The sequence below is a fragment of the Gavialis gangeticus genome, unplaced genomic scaffold (genome assembly GCF_001723915.1).
Source record: "Gavialis gangeticus isolate Ggan-Ray unplaced genomic scaffold, GavGan_comp1, whole genome shotgun sequence".
Taxonomy (NCBI): domain Eukaryota; kingdom Metazoa; phylum Chordata; order Crocodylia; family Gavialidae; genus Gavialis; species Gavialis gangeticus.
The window spans coordinates 54,302,881-54,318,089 of NW_017729004.1; the positions used below are offsets into that span (position 1 = coordinate 54,302,881).

Here is a 15,209-nt window from a genome sequence, read left to right on the forward strand (position 1 = left end):
CCCCTTTTTTTTTTTTTTTTTTTTTTTTTTGTCAAGAAACTGGTCTCTAGGTTTGAGAGTTTGTAGTTTCTGCCTTTTGGATAAAACAGTCCCATCCCATCTCAACCCCTCTCCCTTCTCTTATTTTCCATTTTCCTTATTTTTATAAAGCGGCCAGGGATATTTTAAATGGGCATCTCCTCTTCCTCTTGGTGAATTCCACTTCTAATACTCCTCCCTGCACCCACTCCTTGGCTGGGTAGTTAAAGACAGGCAACCTGAGGACACCACTGCCATGAAGAGAGGTTCACCAGCCTGCTGTGCTGATTGCGTGTTCAGAGGTTTGCCAGGTGCTGAAGTGCTGTGTGCTAGCAACATAGGGTGGGGTGGGGGTGTCTTTTTTTTAATCCTAAGGGGAAGGCATTAAGCCTCTGGTTCCTTTCGTTACAGATCAGTTTGGGGTTTTTTATTTTGCTTTGAGGTGGGAATTGAAACTCCTGGTTAGTTTATTCCTTTTTTTATTGGCAAAGTGGGTGCGATAATATTAAAAACTCAGATCTCCTCGTTTTGTACATAATTGATGGTTAAGTCCTTGTTCACTTTAAATAAACAGAAAAAACAAATTTCTCTCTTTTTTTTAATTGATTAGTGCCTTTTTGGAAATTTTCAATAAAAGAAACTCCTGCTTTGTTTTCCTGTTCTATGTGTATTCACCTCATTCTGTTTCTCCCTTTGTTTTAATTGGATGCAGAGCTCCTCTTCGCTTCCTGTCCTAAGCTGTTGTGTGGTTTCATTGCATGCTAAAGAGCTGTTTTATACCATGGAAGATTTTAGACTTTAACTATGTTTTGATGGAATTTTTTAAATGGAAAATTGGCCCGATTTCAAGAAGTCTTCTGTGAAAAATGTCAGTTTTCCAGGGAAAATCCAAATTGTTTTTGTTTTTCATTGAAAAAATGCATGCACAAAACCTGAAATGTTTTGATCTGGGATCCACTTACATAGTGCTTCCTGGGCCCCATTTGCCTGTGTGAGCTGGGCTTCCTAAAGGCACATCATATTCCCTTATGCACTGCAAGAAACCAAGATGCATTGTGACAAATAAAGCATAACCAAGACCCAAAGAGGAGAACAGGAGCATGAGACTCTGTAGCAGCATTTCAAATATGAAATAATTTGTGTGGGTTTTTTTGTATTTTTTAAAATGAAGAGCTGAACTCTTCCATGGAGAACAGAAATTAATTTTTGTCCCTTGTAACCCTGAAATCACAGAGGAAGGCCTGTTGTGGGGATGACAGATACACAAGGTAAGGTCACTTTGTCTGCATCGAGCATGACACATTTAGACTTTATGATCACAGCTTTTGGTTTTGTTCAAAAGAAAAGGGAAGCTTCCAGCCCTCAGGGTTGCGAGGAGAAACTTCCTCGTGTGATCTGAATGTAAGACGCAGCGATGCTTAGCTGAGTCTGCAGGCAGCTTGATGTGACGGCTCAGAGAGCCTTAATTCCTTGTCCATTAACCTCCTTGAACTGTCAACTGTTCCTTGTCACAGGTTGTTGTTGATTGTTTTTGCAGGAAGTGTGGGTGCATGAAAGGGAATGCAGAGAGAAGAGCTGAGCTAGGAAGGAAATGCAAGGAGAGAAATAGCACAGGTCCCAGTGGGGTAGTGCATTCTCCCAGCGACTGATTTTTATCATGAATATAAAGAACCACAACAAATAGTTACTATGTAAAGATAGATTCTGTCTGTTTCCTTGGTGTAAACCTCCCTCTGCCATCAGTGAAGTTGGGGCATGCCCCTGTCCCTGCTGAAAAAATGGGAGCTGTTCCCTCTGGTGGGCATTTGGCAGCCATGCCTGCTGACTTTCATCTCTCTGGGCCTCAAGTCACCCTCCCTCTTGCCTTGTGACTTGAATTAAATCACATTCTGGTTCAGAAAACAGCCTCTTTATTTACTACAGCGAGAAAAATAATTTCCCTAATTGTCATTGCTGAAACTGAGTCGGTGTGTAGGGGGGGTCTTTGGGTTGTGGGGGGAGTCAGTAGGGGGAACCTCAGTGGGGCTGTAATGCTCCCCACTAATGGGAATGGAAGTGGTGGTGACAGAGGAGAGAGTGGTCAGTGCCACAGCTCCCTCATCAAAGGATCGTTGGTAGGGAACAGGTGGCTCAGCCCACAGCTCTTTCAGGGCCCGATAGCCCAGGTACACCTGTATGAGAGAGAGGAGAGACATGTTGGATATGCATGATTTCTGGAAAGCATTTTGTGTAATTCCAGCTAGAACAAATGTACTGCAAAATAATGATTGTATAGAAGGAGGTCATCTAGTCTACCCACCTGTTCAAATAGGACCATCCCCAACTATATCATCCCAGTTAAGGCTGTCTAGCCTGGTCTTAAAAACCTCTAAGGAGATTCCATAACCTCTTTGGGTAACCTGTGCCAGTGCTTAACTACCCTTCTGGTGAGAGAGTTTTTCCTAATATCCAACCTAAGCTTCCCTTGTTGCAACTTGAGACCATTGTTCCTTGTTCTGTCCTCTTCCACTGCTGACAACAGGACAGCTCCATCCTCTTTGGAACTCCCTTCAGGTAGTTGAAGGCTGGTATTAAATGCCCCCTGGGTCTTCTCTTCTGCAGATTAAATATACCCAGTTTCCTCAGCCAGAAATCATGGGCCCCAGCCTCCTAACCATTTTTGTTGCCCTCTGCTGGATTCTCTCCAACTTGTTCACATTCTTTCTGCAGTGGGGAGCCCAAAACTGGACACAGTACTCCAGATGTGGCCTCACCAGTGCTGAGTAGAGGGGAAGAATCACTTCCCTTGATCTTCTGGTAATGCTCCTACCAATGCAGCCCAGTATACCATTAGCCTTCACAACAAGGGCATGCTGCTGGCTCATATTCAGCTTATTGTCTGCTGCAACCCCCAGGTCCTTTTCTGCAGAGCTGCTGCATAGCTAATTGGTCCCCCACCTGTACCAGTGCATGGGGTTCTTCTGTCCTAAGTGCAGGACTTTGCACTTGTCCTTGTTGAACCTCATGAGATTTCTTTTGGTCCAATCCTCTAGTTTGTTGAGGTTTCTCTGAATCCTAGCCCTACCCTCCAGCATATCTATTACTCCTCACAGCTTGGTGTCATCTGCAAGCTTGCTGAGAGTACGCTCTATCCTATCTTCTAGGCTGTTGATGATGAGTCCATGTCCATGCTCACGTACTGCCCAAGGTTTTGAGGATGTCCCCCATGGTTCTTGGTGATGTAGCAAGCTGAGTTGCTCTATGATTTTTTTCCTAGGAAATTAAAAAAACTTGTCTGTCCTTTCTGGGCATATGGGGGGGAACTGTGGGAAGACACTAGAGGACTATGGGGTTTGAAAGGAGCTAGCTAACATCCATGCTATTAGATGGCTGCTAAACCATGCTTACTTGGGTTATAGCTTATAACCTCTCTCAAGCCAGCACTATCAAATTAAAAACCCTGTTGCAGCTGAGCTAAACTATTTTGTGTGTGAACAGGATTTGATTTGGAGACATGCTCAAGTAATAAATGAAGTTAACTTTGCAGTGAATACAAAGCCAGAGAATGGCCTCTACGGCTAGCTCCCCAGGCGGTGGAAATCCATGGAGCTCTGGTGACCTCAGTGGAGTGATGCTGAATTGACACCAGCTGGGGAACTGGCCCAGGCTTTAGAAAATGGTTAGATTTTACTGACTCACCCTTTCCTATGGCTCCTGAGCATTTCTCTTGTTCCCAGATGTAGCATAACTCTATGGATGGCTAAGCCCTGACTCATTCATCTGGGCTGTGCCAGGGCTAAATGAGTGAGCCAGAGAAGGGCTGTTACCCTTGTGTGAGAAGGTATTTCCTAGTAGAGTCAGGGACTGTTCTGACCTTCTGCAGCACATGGCCAGAGGACTGCCCCGAATGAGATTTTGCCTGAACTAAAAGCAGGGGTTCTTGAAAAACCTCCATTGCAAGCAACTAGATCTGCAGCTCTCTGTGGAAAGTGTGAGTCACCCATTTGTGGTGAGTGAACAGATGGTCTGTTTTGTGGCCTGATCCCAGAAGGGCCCAACAGCAGAACTCCCTGTGAAGTCAACAGTTTCAGAGGTGTTTCAGGACTCAAGGCACAAGTGAATAAGGTCTGAGCCCTTTGCCCTGTCTTTGCGTAAGCATCTTGTAAACTCCTGTGCCTATTTCACAAGGTCTCTCCTTTGGTGCATGAGAAACTGTCCATTACGGCAGAATGTGAAAGGAAGAGCTTAGTCTGAGAGAGGTTGTTGGGTCAGGGTGGGAAGTCAGCTGTGGTCAGTATCCAGGTAGACAAGTGAATTGAACAGATTCTGTCAGCAAAAGAACAAGGAACTCTTGGTTTAAAATCATAGTTCTGTACCTAAAATGCCTCACATGCCTCAGTTTCCCCAAACACCTGCTCTTGTGTTAAAAGGGTTAACTGCTTTAGAAATGTAAAGTGATGCCTCCCTTTTAAATGGTTAGAAGGATAAGCCCTTACTGTAAATGAAAGAATCAAGCAGGGAGATCCCAGAAATGCTCCCATCCCACTATACCTTCCCAACTAGAGCTCAGTTTCCTGGGAAGGGCTTGGTTAGGACTAGGAAATGACCCCTTGCTCTCTCTCTGGCAGTGAGGTACACCTGGCATGAGGCAATGCAGTGGAAGTTTAACTGCAATTGCCAAATCAAGTGGTTTGTTCTTTTCTGAAAGGACTGGAGCTAAGAGAGAGTGTGGAAAATTTCTTACCCAGCATGGGATGGAGAAGAAAGCAAAAGAGATGCTAGTACGGGCGGAGCTGCTTCCCAGCAGGTAGCGATGAATAGACTTGTTCCACTGATTGGCCAAGAAAGAGAAGGCGACAAACCATACACAGGACCAGATGACTAGAAGGGTGGGGAGAGGAACATGAGGAAACAATTCAAACAGGAGTAGGAAGGTCATGAGGAGGTGAGAGCAGAGCTGTATGGCACAGATCAAACCTCCTCAAAGCAAGTAACTGAGGCAATGGAACTTGGCTGGAAAGGATAAAGCAGCAGAAAAATATTGCAACAGTGGTAAGGATATAAACCAAAGGAGCAGCACACATAGCAGGAGCTCCTACTCCAAGGAGTGAACCAATTGCCTGAGGAGTTTGGGCAGTATAGCTTTCAAAGTGCAGCAAAAATGCAAGAAGCACCACTTGTCTGTTTTTATATCTTTTTATTGGTCCAAATTTATAGTTGGGAAAGATGTTAGATAAGCTTTTGGGTACAATATGCCTTCCCTCAGGTTACCCAAAAGCCGGTCTAACATATAACAGCTTTCCCAACTACAAAGTTGCCCCAATACAACATATCATCAGGAAACTCATGCACCTCACAGGGACTGGGGGGGGGGGTTTTCTCTGGTGGACATCTCTGGACAATTGGCACAGTGTGTAAAAGAGGTGCTTTGCCTTCTGGGTGTCTTCAACTGAACCTGAAAGGGAGAGAAGGCACCAGATGGATTAATGGTCCGATCCAGTGTGGAAGGGACATTTGATGAAATGGGCTAGCAGGGTGGCCTACCATGACAACATACTAGCCTAGATGGATCATTAGACTAATCAGAGGAGCCAGGGATATGACTAAATTAACCACCTGTCTGATCTGGAGCAGTGGGGCAGCTGGCAGGGGTAGCTCTTCACTGAGAATGCTTGGCAACCTGTGGATTCATTGTATTATTGGCAGAGGATCTGTTCAGGCTAGGCAAAAAGTGGGACAGCAGACAAGATGTCTCAATGCCAAGATTTCCAGCCCTCTGGCTCTGGCCAAGATGAATGGGCATGAAAATCTATGAGCATAGGTGTTTTTAAGGATAAACAGCTAGGCCATTTTTCAGAGCCACACTTGGTTAAGTTAGTGCCAATCACCCAGGTGGGAGCAGGGGGCTCATGACTTAGGTCTACCTCAGATCCCTCCATGAGGGAAGAGGGATGGGTCATACTGCAGGGCTGGGCAGTGGTACCATTCTGTCAATGGAGAGGAATTTGGATTGGTAGGGAGGTTACTTACTGGAGAAGATCACGTCCAGGATCAGGATGGTGGATTTGACCCTGTGACTAATGCGGACAATGTCGAAAGCATCGAGGCTGAGGAACAAGAAGGACTGCAGGAATGCCAGGACCCCAGCTACAATGGCATAGCTGCAGGCTGCCCCATTGTCGTTCAGCACGCAGCGCAGCTGGGACGAAGCTGTCAGGTTCTCATAGCCATCAGTCATCAGGGAAGCAAAGATAATCAGAGAGAAGAGCTGTGACAGTAGAGGTCAAAATTGTTAATGATGTTTAGGCAATGCCAATTATGCACAGCTGAGGCATGAGCTGATTAAAATGGCTGCCTTGCCAGCTCCTCTGCTAGCCTGTAAGATCTCTGGGACAACTCTGTACTGCACTCAACACAATGGGGCCCCAACTCTTAGGAGGGTACTTCAGTAACTTGCCTGATTAATTTCATAGGGCATGTCCAGATGTACATGAATGTTTGGTTCCCTGGGGACAAATAGTGGTGATATACCTTGTGCTGCTGCTACTTGGGGTTTTTTTTGGACACCTGGGCATCCAGGGGTCAAAAATATTGTGGAAAAAAAACCGGGTTCAGTGCACACTCAGTCAGCACAACCTTGCCGCATGGAAAACACCAGACTTAGTGGTATTGCCACACGCTGCACAGCTGTGCTTGTCTAGATGCACCCATAAGGTGCAGAGCACTCAATCTGTCTGGGGCAGAGACTGCTTTTATGTTCCGTGCTTGTCCAAAATGGGGTGCTTGTTCACACTTTTCAAAAGGTCAAGGGCTTGCCTGAGCTTAGTGGACCAAGGTTAGTGCAGTCATTTTCCCTAGCCAATGATGCATCTCCAGCTGCCCCCAACACTCTTCAGCCCAAATGGCCAGGTATCAATTTATAGCTAGGTCAACTGGGAGTAGCCTTCAGCATGAGTTCAGAGTGAGACCTGAATTCATGCCTCTGGTAGCTGTTACAAAATACCTTATCTGATCAGCCACAGCCACTTGATAAACGATAATAATCAACTCTGATTTACTTCAGCTTACTCAGGCCATGTATGAGGCCAAAAGACTGTTCCCTGGGCAGGAAAATCTGTTTCCTCTATAAATCAGGTACTCTTGGGGTACCTGCACTCTGTAGCAGTAAAGACCAGGCCATGCTATCATGAATGAGAGTTTAGGGCAGCAGATTGGAAAATGGTAGGTTTAAGATCAGTTCTAGGCTCTGGGAGACTTAGGGCAAGCTGGTATGTATAGCTGTGCCAGCCTGGAAGATGAGGATAATGATCCTGTCTTGTCTGTTTAAAGACTGAGAAACAGTTCCCACCTCCCAAAAGCTTTGCAGTGTGTTTTAGGGCCTCAAGGCCCTTTTGTGGTACAAACAATGAATGATGATGATAATAATTTCCAGCCCTGAGTACTTGGAGTGACATTTGCATCACTGGGAGTGAGAAAAGATTAATGAGGCTGGGGGAATAAATTGCTAGCTGATAAATCAATGGGGAAAAAAATGTCATTATGGCAACAGGTGGGCTGGGCTGCCTTGGATGAAATATGGACAGACCAGATGCTCTGCCCTGAGCTTGAACCAAACTCTGAACAGGTTCATTACTCTGTGGTATTTATATTCTCTGGCGCCTTGTTTCCTACAGAACAGGAAAGCAAGGGGGGGTGTAATTTGTTTATACATGTCCTGTGAATAGAGGACATCTCTTTGTCAGCTCTCCAGGGCTCTATCTGAGCATGTACAGTGCCCAGCACAAAGTGGCTAAACCTTTACTGGGGGTTTTGGTCCTTATTGTCAGGTCAATGTTTATGTTTTTTGCTTATATCACACACTTTTTATCAGCACTAGATTTCCTCCATCTAGTGCTAGTACCAAGGTGGCCTCTGCCTGTGTAATGCAGATGACTTAGAGCAGGTGTAGCCAACCTGTTCCATGTGTGTCACAAGTGGCACAGGCAGTTTCTGTTTGTTGCACATGGTAGATCATGGAGGGGGCAAGCAGCATAGCAGCACATAGGGCATGGAAAAGAAAGCAGAGCAGCAGACTGGGTGTGGGACAGGGAGTAGGAAACAGATCAGCCTAGTGCAGGGGCAGAAAGCATAGCAGTAGGTGAGGCAGGGGAAGGGAATCAAAGTGGCACTCAGGGAGGGCATGAGGCTTAATTTGTGACATGCCTGCCAAAAAGGTTGGCCCCACTGACTTAGGAGTAAGTGGCTTATTTCTCTTGGTTTCTCTCACCCCAGCAAGTATCCTAGCAATGGCCTGAGGTTTTTTCAGGAACTGGACCACACTGTTCTCCAAAAGATTCTGCAGAAAGGAGCCCCCTTGCTTCATCCTGCTGTTGTCCTTTCACCACGTCCCCAGGGGAAAACAGAGACTTTAGAGTGCTTGAGGGAAGGAAAGAAACAGGCAAGAAATTAGAAGCAGTCAGGTCTGGACAGAGGCTGAGGTTTGGCAAGGCACCCATGCAAGGCATGCTGCAAGCCTACTTAAAGGGAACAGGGCTCAGAACAGAGAGGCTGGTTTTCAGAGGAGTGCATCCAGTTCCCTGGTGTTACCATAAGGTGTGCTTTGATCCCGCTGCTCAACTCTATGCCACTCAGAGGGCTCATTGCTGAAACCCACTCCCCATCTTCTTACCAGCCCCACTTCCCCTAAGACAGAGCAGGTTGGCACCTTAGAGACTTACTGGTTCAGAGAAGCAAAAGTTTTCAAAGGTGACAACCTCCTTTGCTAGATGGTCCATTCATGATAGGCTGCTTTGTCAGATGGTATCTACAAAAGCTCATTATTGCCAGCGCTCATGATTTCCGGTGTTGTTCTGAAAGTCTATGCTTTGGGAATATGAAAAACTTAGCTTTTTCTTTTTTATATATCTATATTTATATTTAAAAAAAGCTAAGTTTTTCACATTCCTGAAGCACAGACTTTAAGATGGATGCCAAAAATCACAAGAGTTGGCAACGCTGAAAGCTTATGCTTTTCCAGTTAGTCTCCAAGATGTCACCCTGCCTTGCCTTCTGCCTGACATCAGACTAACACTGCTAACTACTTTTCCCCAGTTCATTGGGAAAGAGTTAATGTAATCCTGGCTTTTCCCTCACTCACATCTGAATAACCCTGCCATGGATTTGATACGATGCAGACTCTAGGCCTTCGCATCCAGGCATTACTGCAGTGGAGTTAATATGACATGAATTTCACCCTCTGGGAAGGGTATCCCTGATTCCCGTGACTGGTTGCAGGCAGGGAACTGTGACTATGTCAAGGTTCATGTGCAGAAAAAGCTAGTTAGCTGTGTTAGTGTGAAGTCTAGCCTGAAGATTTGCACTTCATAGACTGATTACATCAGAGATGTACAGCATAAGCTTTTGTGAACCTCAGCTTACTTCAGAGTCTCAGGCTCATGAAAGCTTAGGCTAAGGTTCATGTGACCATCTCAGCTTGGCTAACCCTGATAGCAGCAGAAAGGGGGCACTTTCCTCAGACCTTTCCCACCACCATTAGTGGGGCTGATGTGACTAGTTCTAATCCCAGGACAATTCTCTGACACTGAAGGGGTATTTGTCATGACTTCTTCATCTCCTAGCACTGACACTAGGGGGACTGAGGTGACCCCAGCTGAGCCTTTTGATCCCTCATGACCATAAAGGGCTCAACACAACTCTAGCTGTGTTTCCTCCTCACACTCTCTCCAGAGGGCCCCTGGAGGAGGTTTAATTGGAGCTCAGGAAGGCTTCTGGCCCTCACCCTCCCGTATCCCCCTTCATAGACCAGCTCCCTCCTCACCTCTCCTCAACCCCCCCTCAGTCTCTCCTCAGCCCCCTTTTCTCTTCAAGAAAGCGCCACACCCCCATATCCCAGATGGGAGGGGGAAGCGAGGACTGAGGGAGTGAGAAGCTCGACGCCTGATTCGCTAAGGTCACGCCACGCCCACGCGACGGTTAGACTAGCCTGTCGCCAGGGTGGGGGGAGGGCGGCGGTGGCGGGCGATAGCGCGCGCAACATTTAAATCAGCCGCGCAGGCTGACAAACCACACGGAGTGGGGAGTGGAAGCGGTGGAAGAAAACCCTACTGCTCACGCGCCGCTTGAGCCGGGCGTGCGTTGGAAAGGGTGGGGGTTAGAGCGTGGCGAGTGCGCATGTGCAAACTGGAAAGGGAAGGGAGGGAAAGGGAAGGAGGGTGGAAGAGGGTCTTACTGCGCATGCGCAGGTGCTCAACGTCAAGAGCTTTGCTTAAGGTTAGGATTTTTTTACGCGGGAGTTCCTTTCAGTTTGGGCTCTTTTAACCCCCGATTCCAGACAGATCCGTCATTTCCTGTTAAGAAGTCCCACAAGATTGTTATTGATGGGCGTGTCATGCTGAAGAGGCCCACGCTTTGGGGTCCAGAGGCCCATATAATGGCAAGTCTGGATGAGGGCAACACCGAGTGACCTTGACCTTTGCACTGCAGTTAAGCCATCTTTACTGCTCACCCTGGTGCTCTGGTGCACTCTGACCTCTGCCCTGCCGTCAAGACACTTTGACCGCTGCCACGCTGTGGCTGGTGACCTTTGAACTCTGCACTGCGGCCAGAACAATTTTACCTTTGCCAAGCCATGACCAGTGAACTCTAAGGAAGCCACATCACAGCCATTAGCTTCCTCCCTTGCTGTTTAGGGGAACGGATTGGATTAATGGTGCCATGGAGAAATCTTAAGCGTCTCTCAAGAGCTGAGGCGTGGGGATGGATGCAGCAAAGAAACACGCTCTTGCTGGCGGGGAAAATGGCTACCAAGGGGCAGGGGACTGGATATGGGATCTCTCCCTCTAGGTGACACTGGGTTCAGTCTGGCCCTGGGGAGGAGGACCTGACTGGCTTGGGGTGCAGGGTTGGGGCAAGGGTCTTTCTCCTTCGAGGAGTGCTAGCCTGGATCTGCCCAGGTCAGGGGTACTGGCTGGTTCAGAAGGTGGGACTGGGACAGGGGCTTTTCCCCTGTAAGAAACTTGATGCCATATGGATGTGTACATGTATGATTCTTACTGGCAATAGGGCAGTCACTCCAGCAGTGGCCCTGTGGTGGCCACAGAGCAGCCATGGATGTGGGGCTCCCTGTTTCTTCCTATAGGGCATGGCAGCTGACGCTTCTCTTTCTGCCCCTTTGCAGGATGTTGTGCATGGGACGGGCTGCCTTGGGCATGGGTGTGCTGGGGCCACCCTGCCGTGGTGTGGCTTCCCTGGCTACCAAGATGGCAGAATACCGAAGGATGAGGAAGCCCACAGAGCCCCAGGGATGGGCAGAGCAATATCAAGAGCGTTTCATCCCTTTCTCAAAGGGGCAGCTGGTCAGCACACTGCTTAAGGTATGGATTAACCCAACCTCAGGCTGGGTTTGGAGAACATGCAGGAGGGGCAGTGGAAGCAGAGACTGGCAGGGAACAGGGGAAGGAGTCAGTACAGGGATAGTTCGTTAGGAGTCATGGTGTGCTTCACCCCCAAAACAGCTGCATCTCAGCAAGGGGGTTCCTGTATAAACGTCCTCCCCAACCAGAAGTGGTTGCAATATAGTAGAAGGCCGTTGCACCTGGTAGAGGGCAGAAGTGTATGGAGCTCCAGGGCAGGGCACGTGGCTGAGTTGTATGACACTGAACACCTGTCTGTCCTTATCCCTCAGGAATTCCACTCTACTTCTGATGCTGATCGTGCCTCATTCCTGTCCTTTGTGGCTCGTGTGGACTCCTCTCTGCTGCATCACTACCACTCTGTCATGGGGCATTTGCAGGTAATGTGGCCCTCCCTCCCACATCTTTTCCTTCCCTGGGGGTGCCCATGGGCACTGGGTGCCTTAGGGAGGTTGGGAATATTAGCCAGGCTGAGTCTGGATTGTGAGATGGACTAAACCCATTGCGCTGCCAGGGGACCATGGCAAGCATGGTAGGAGCTCAGCAGGGGAGCCATGTTTCAGGGAGAAGACAGGGGTTTGGCAGAAGGGGCTGTGCTGCAGGGAGTGGGGTGTGGGGCACAGCAGGGGTACTGTGCTGCCAGGAGGGGAATGGGGCCTGGTAAGGCTTGCTCAGCGGCAGGGCGGATCACTTGCCGCATCTTATCCTCTGGCTCTTTCCCTAGGAGCTGGATGTTTGCCCAGTGCTGGCATGGGCCATGTCTCAGCCTTGGAGGCTCCATATTTCCTCCTTTTGCTTTCCCTTTCATGCCACGCTTTCCTTTATTTAAGTGTAATGCAGTATCCCTGTGTGGTGTTAACAGTGTCACTGCATACTGTATTGTCACTGTGTGTGGTTAACCACCTCTGCTCTACTCCAGAGGTGGCTGCATCTTGATGCTGGGGGAGGATCCCTTCACAGGCATGGTGCCCTGGGACTCTGTGGCTGGGTGTGCTAATGGTTGTTCACCCATGGACATGGCCTTCTCCTCCTCCCCAGGCTCTGTATGACCCCATTAATCCAGACCGGGACACACTGCAGGAATGGTCATTGACAGATGCCCAGCGCCTGGAGAACGAGCAGCAGGTGTTGGCTGCCCTGGAGCCTATTTTGGAGCAGGCCAACTTCAACAGCCTGTCAGAGGATGCACTGGCCTATGCCCTTGTGGTCCATCATCCTCAGGATGAGGTCCAGGTGTGGCCACCTTTTGGGAGGGGAGCATCAGTCCAATAAGCCCCTGTTATAATGTGGGGAAAGGGAGCTCTTAGACTTCCCTTATTCCATGTCCCATCCCATCCCAGGGCTCCACCTCAGATCAGCTCCTCTGGTCCCCTCAGCTGTATATTGTAACTGGGGGCAATAGAACTTCTCATGTCCCACCCCAGAGGCAGCTGCATCTCAGTACCAAGTGAGAGGTCCCTGCATAAACAGTCCCTACACCCCACCCCAGAAGAGCTGCATCTCAGCACTGGGCAAGGGGTCCATTCAGAAACAGCTCCCCAGTACACTTTAACCCATAAGTGGCTCCATCTTAGCATTGGGTGTGTGGTCCCTGTATAACCAGCCCCTACATCACACTCCAGCAGCAACCCTAGGTCTCACTGTGTTAGCAGGCAATGGCCTGGAGTTGCAGGTTCTGTTTTGCTTCCCCAGGTGATGGTGAACCTGGACCAATACGAATACATCCGGTTCTGGGCCCTCGGTCAGCGCATTGGGCCTCTTCCAGTGAAATCCACCCTGCGGCCCCAGCAAGGATTCTTTGGCACAGCCCCCCTCATGCCAAGGCAAGGAAACCTCAGTCTTCTCTGTCTTCTCATCCTGGTCCATCTGTGACCATTACCTTATCAGGCTAGAACACCAGAGGACAGAGCAGCTTGGGCACTGGAGGGTGTTGTGGGGCAGGAAGCTTAGTACTGAGCATGGCAATGCTGGGATCTGGGTGCTTTTCTCTTGGGAAGGCTATGCTACCTACTGGGAATGCTCCATTTAGGCCTGTAGTGTTGGTCACCCTGCTCTTTGACAAAGATGTAGCAAATGCAGTTAACCCTTAACCTGTTCCTGGTGTGAGGTGCTCTGTGGCTGTGGTTTCAGATGGCCCAGGACTGGGTAGAGGCAATGCGGAGCCCTCATCTTGACCTGGCCACCCTCTGGCTCTGGCACCATCCTCATGCTTTGAGAACTGAGCTAGTGACATGGGACCTGCTCTTTGCCTCCTTTGCACCCCCCATCCCGAAGACAGGTTGCCAGGAAGATGCATCTAGTACAGCATAAGATGCTCATGACTCTAGGAGCTACAGTTTTGCCCCTTTTTCCTTCTCCTCGGCCTTCCCCCCTCTCCTTGTCCTATTGGCAAGCCCCCTCCTCTGTCCTCGGCAGGCGCTATTTCAAGCGGATGGTAGTGGCGGCGCGGCCCAAGAATGCTCACCTTGTGTTGAAGTGCTTTAAAGACATCCCACTGGAGGCACTGGAGCACCTGCTGCCCTTGGTGAAGATCCGCACCTCTATCTTCTACCGGGCTCTACTCAACGCCATGCTGCTGGTCAGCGGGTTGGCCCTCTTTGTCAATGTGGGCATGGTGGTGCTGTCTGACTTCAAGGTCGGCACCACCTTCCTGCTTCTCTGCTTTGCTGCTTTCATGAGCTTCCGTGCCTGGAAGGTATGTCTTGGGGGCAGGCGTGCTGGTTGATTTGGGAACTGCACAGATCCCACCATCCATGCTGAGGTCTCTGTTGCCCTGGGTTCTCTCCGTGGCCCTCCCCTGACCAGTTCAGGGCCTTCACTGTGTTCTGAACTGTACAGAACGTGATGGAATGGAATCGCTGTTGTGCTGGGCACAGCACAAGCTGAGTGGGAGGAGGAAGACAGGCCTTGCCCTGAGGAGCTCATGGTTTCCAGACAGGAGACTCATAATGCAGGGGGGAGAAACTGAGGCACAGATGGGAGAAATGGATTGACAAAGGTCAGCAGCAGAGCTGGGCTAGAACCCAGGAGTCCTCCTCCCAGCTCTAGCCCACTGCATCTCCTCCCCAGTGCTTGGAGGGAACCCAGGAGTCTGGGCTGCCAGCCTTTCCTTGAGCTGGAGTGAGACCCCAGTTCCTGACTGTTTTTCCCACACAGGTGTTTGGGCGGCGCCGCAACGTGCACTCACTGGAGCTGGTGCACATGCTCTACTACCGCAGCACCTCCAACAACTCGGAACTGCTTGGAGCGCTTGCTCTGCGGGCACTGGAGGAGCATGCCAAGGAGCTCATCCTGGCAGACAGCTTTTTGCGGCGCCAGTCAGGCCTGCCTCAGCACTGCCCTATAGGTAGGGCCAGCAGGGAGTGCTGTCTCACAGGCAGGGCCCAGGCTGAGTGAGGGCTGGCCAGCAGGAGGTCCTGTCACATTGGCAGGGCCCAGGTTGGGCAGGGTCATCCCAGAGGGGGCCCTGTCACAGGGAGGGACCATAGGGTAGAGATTGAGGAGTGTTGTTCTTCCTAGGATGAAGGGGAAAGGCCCCCAGGTCTGGGACTGTGTTAGGGGTTCCTAGAGGTAGGTACTCTCAGTGGACTGGGAGATCCTGGGCTGGAAGCAGGGTGGGCAGGAGTGAGGCTTGGCAGGGCTTCAGAGCTGGGGGTGTGGAGTGAGGGGGAAAGGGCACCTTTCTGTGGAGTGAGGGGGAAAGGGCACCTCAGAGCCCAGAGGTTGGGGGGCCTCAGAGCAGGAGGTGCCCTTGGCTCTGTCTTCTCTTGTCTCTGCAGATGCCCAAATGGTGGCCCGGCT

The 15,209-nt window shown here is 49.6% G+C and overlaps 2 protein-coding genes across 5 annotated transcripts in view; one reads left to right on the top strand and one right to left on the bottom strand.

Annotated features, from left to right (window-relative positions):
* Positions 1–549: 549 nt before the first annotated feature.
* On the bottom strand, positions 550–8,872 carry SYNGR4 (synaptogyrin 4). The gene is made up of 4 exons (XM_019508395.1): positions 8,264–8,872; positions 6,028–6,265; positions 4,742–4,878; positions 550–2,189 (listed from the first exon to the last, which is right to left on the bottom strand). The coding sequence occupies exons 1-4, from the start codon at positions 8,357–8,359 to the stop codon at positions 1,959–1,961; spliced, it is 702 nt and encodes a 233-aa protein (XP_019363940.1). The 5' UTR covers positions 8,360–8,872; the 3' UTR covers positions 550–1,958.
* Positions 8,873–10,144: 1,272 nt separating this feature from the next.
* Positions 10,145–15,209, top strand: part of TMEM143 (transmembrane protein 143) — an 11,523-nt gene continuing 6,458 nt past the window's right edge. The window contains exons 1-7 of one of the 4 annotated variants that reach the window (XM_019508391.1): positions 10,145–10,839; positions 11,174–11,369; positions 11,681–11,788; positions 12,447–12,641; positions 13,101–13,231; positions 13,824–14,103; positions 14,565–14,754. In XM_019508391.1, the coding sequence (XP_019363936.1) occupies positions 10,703–10,839; positions 11,174–11,369; positions 11,681–11,788; positions 12,447–12,641; positions 13,101–13,231; positions 13,824–14,103; positions 14,565–14,754 (1,237 nt within the window). In that variant the 5' untranslated portion in view covers positions 10,145–10,702. The remainder of the gene's footprint in view (positions 10,840–11,173; positions 11,370–11,680; positions 11,789–12,446; positions 12,642–13,100; positions 13,232–13,823; positions 14,104–14,564; positions 14,755–15,209) is intronic. The other 3 variants (XM_019508392.1, XM_019508394.1, XM_019508393.1) reach the window with 3 other exon arrangements.

Coding starts and splice junctions, on each gene's coding strand:
- SYNGR4 (XM_019508395.1), bottom strand. CDS start 8,359: ATGAAGCAAGGGGGCTCCTTTCTGCAGAATCTTTTGGAGAACAGTGTG. Junction 6,266..8,263: donor TTGCTAGGATACTTGCTGGG/GTGAGAGAAACC, acceptor CTACTGTCACAG/CTCTTCTCTCTGATTATCTT. Junction 4,879..6,027: donor CCTGGACGTGATCTTCTCCA/GTAAGTAACCTC, acceptor CCACCCTTCTAG/TCATCTGGTCCTGTGTATGG.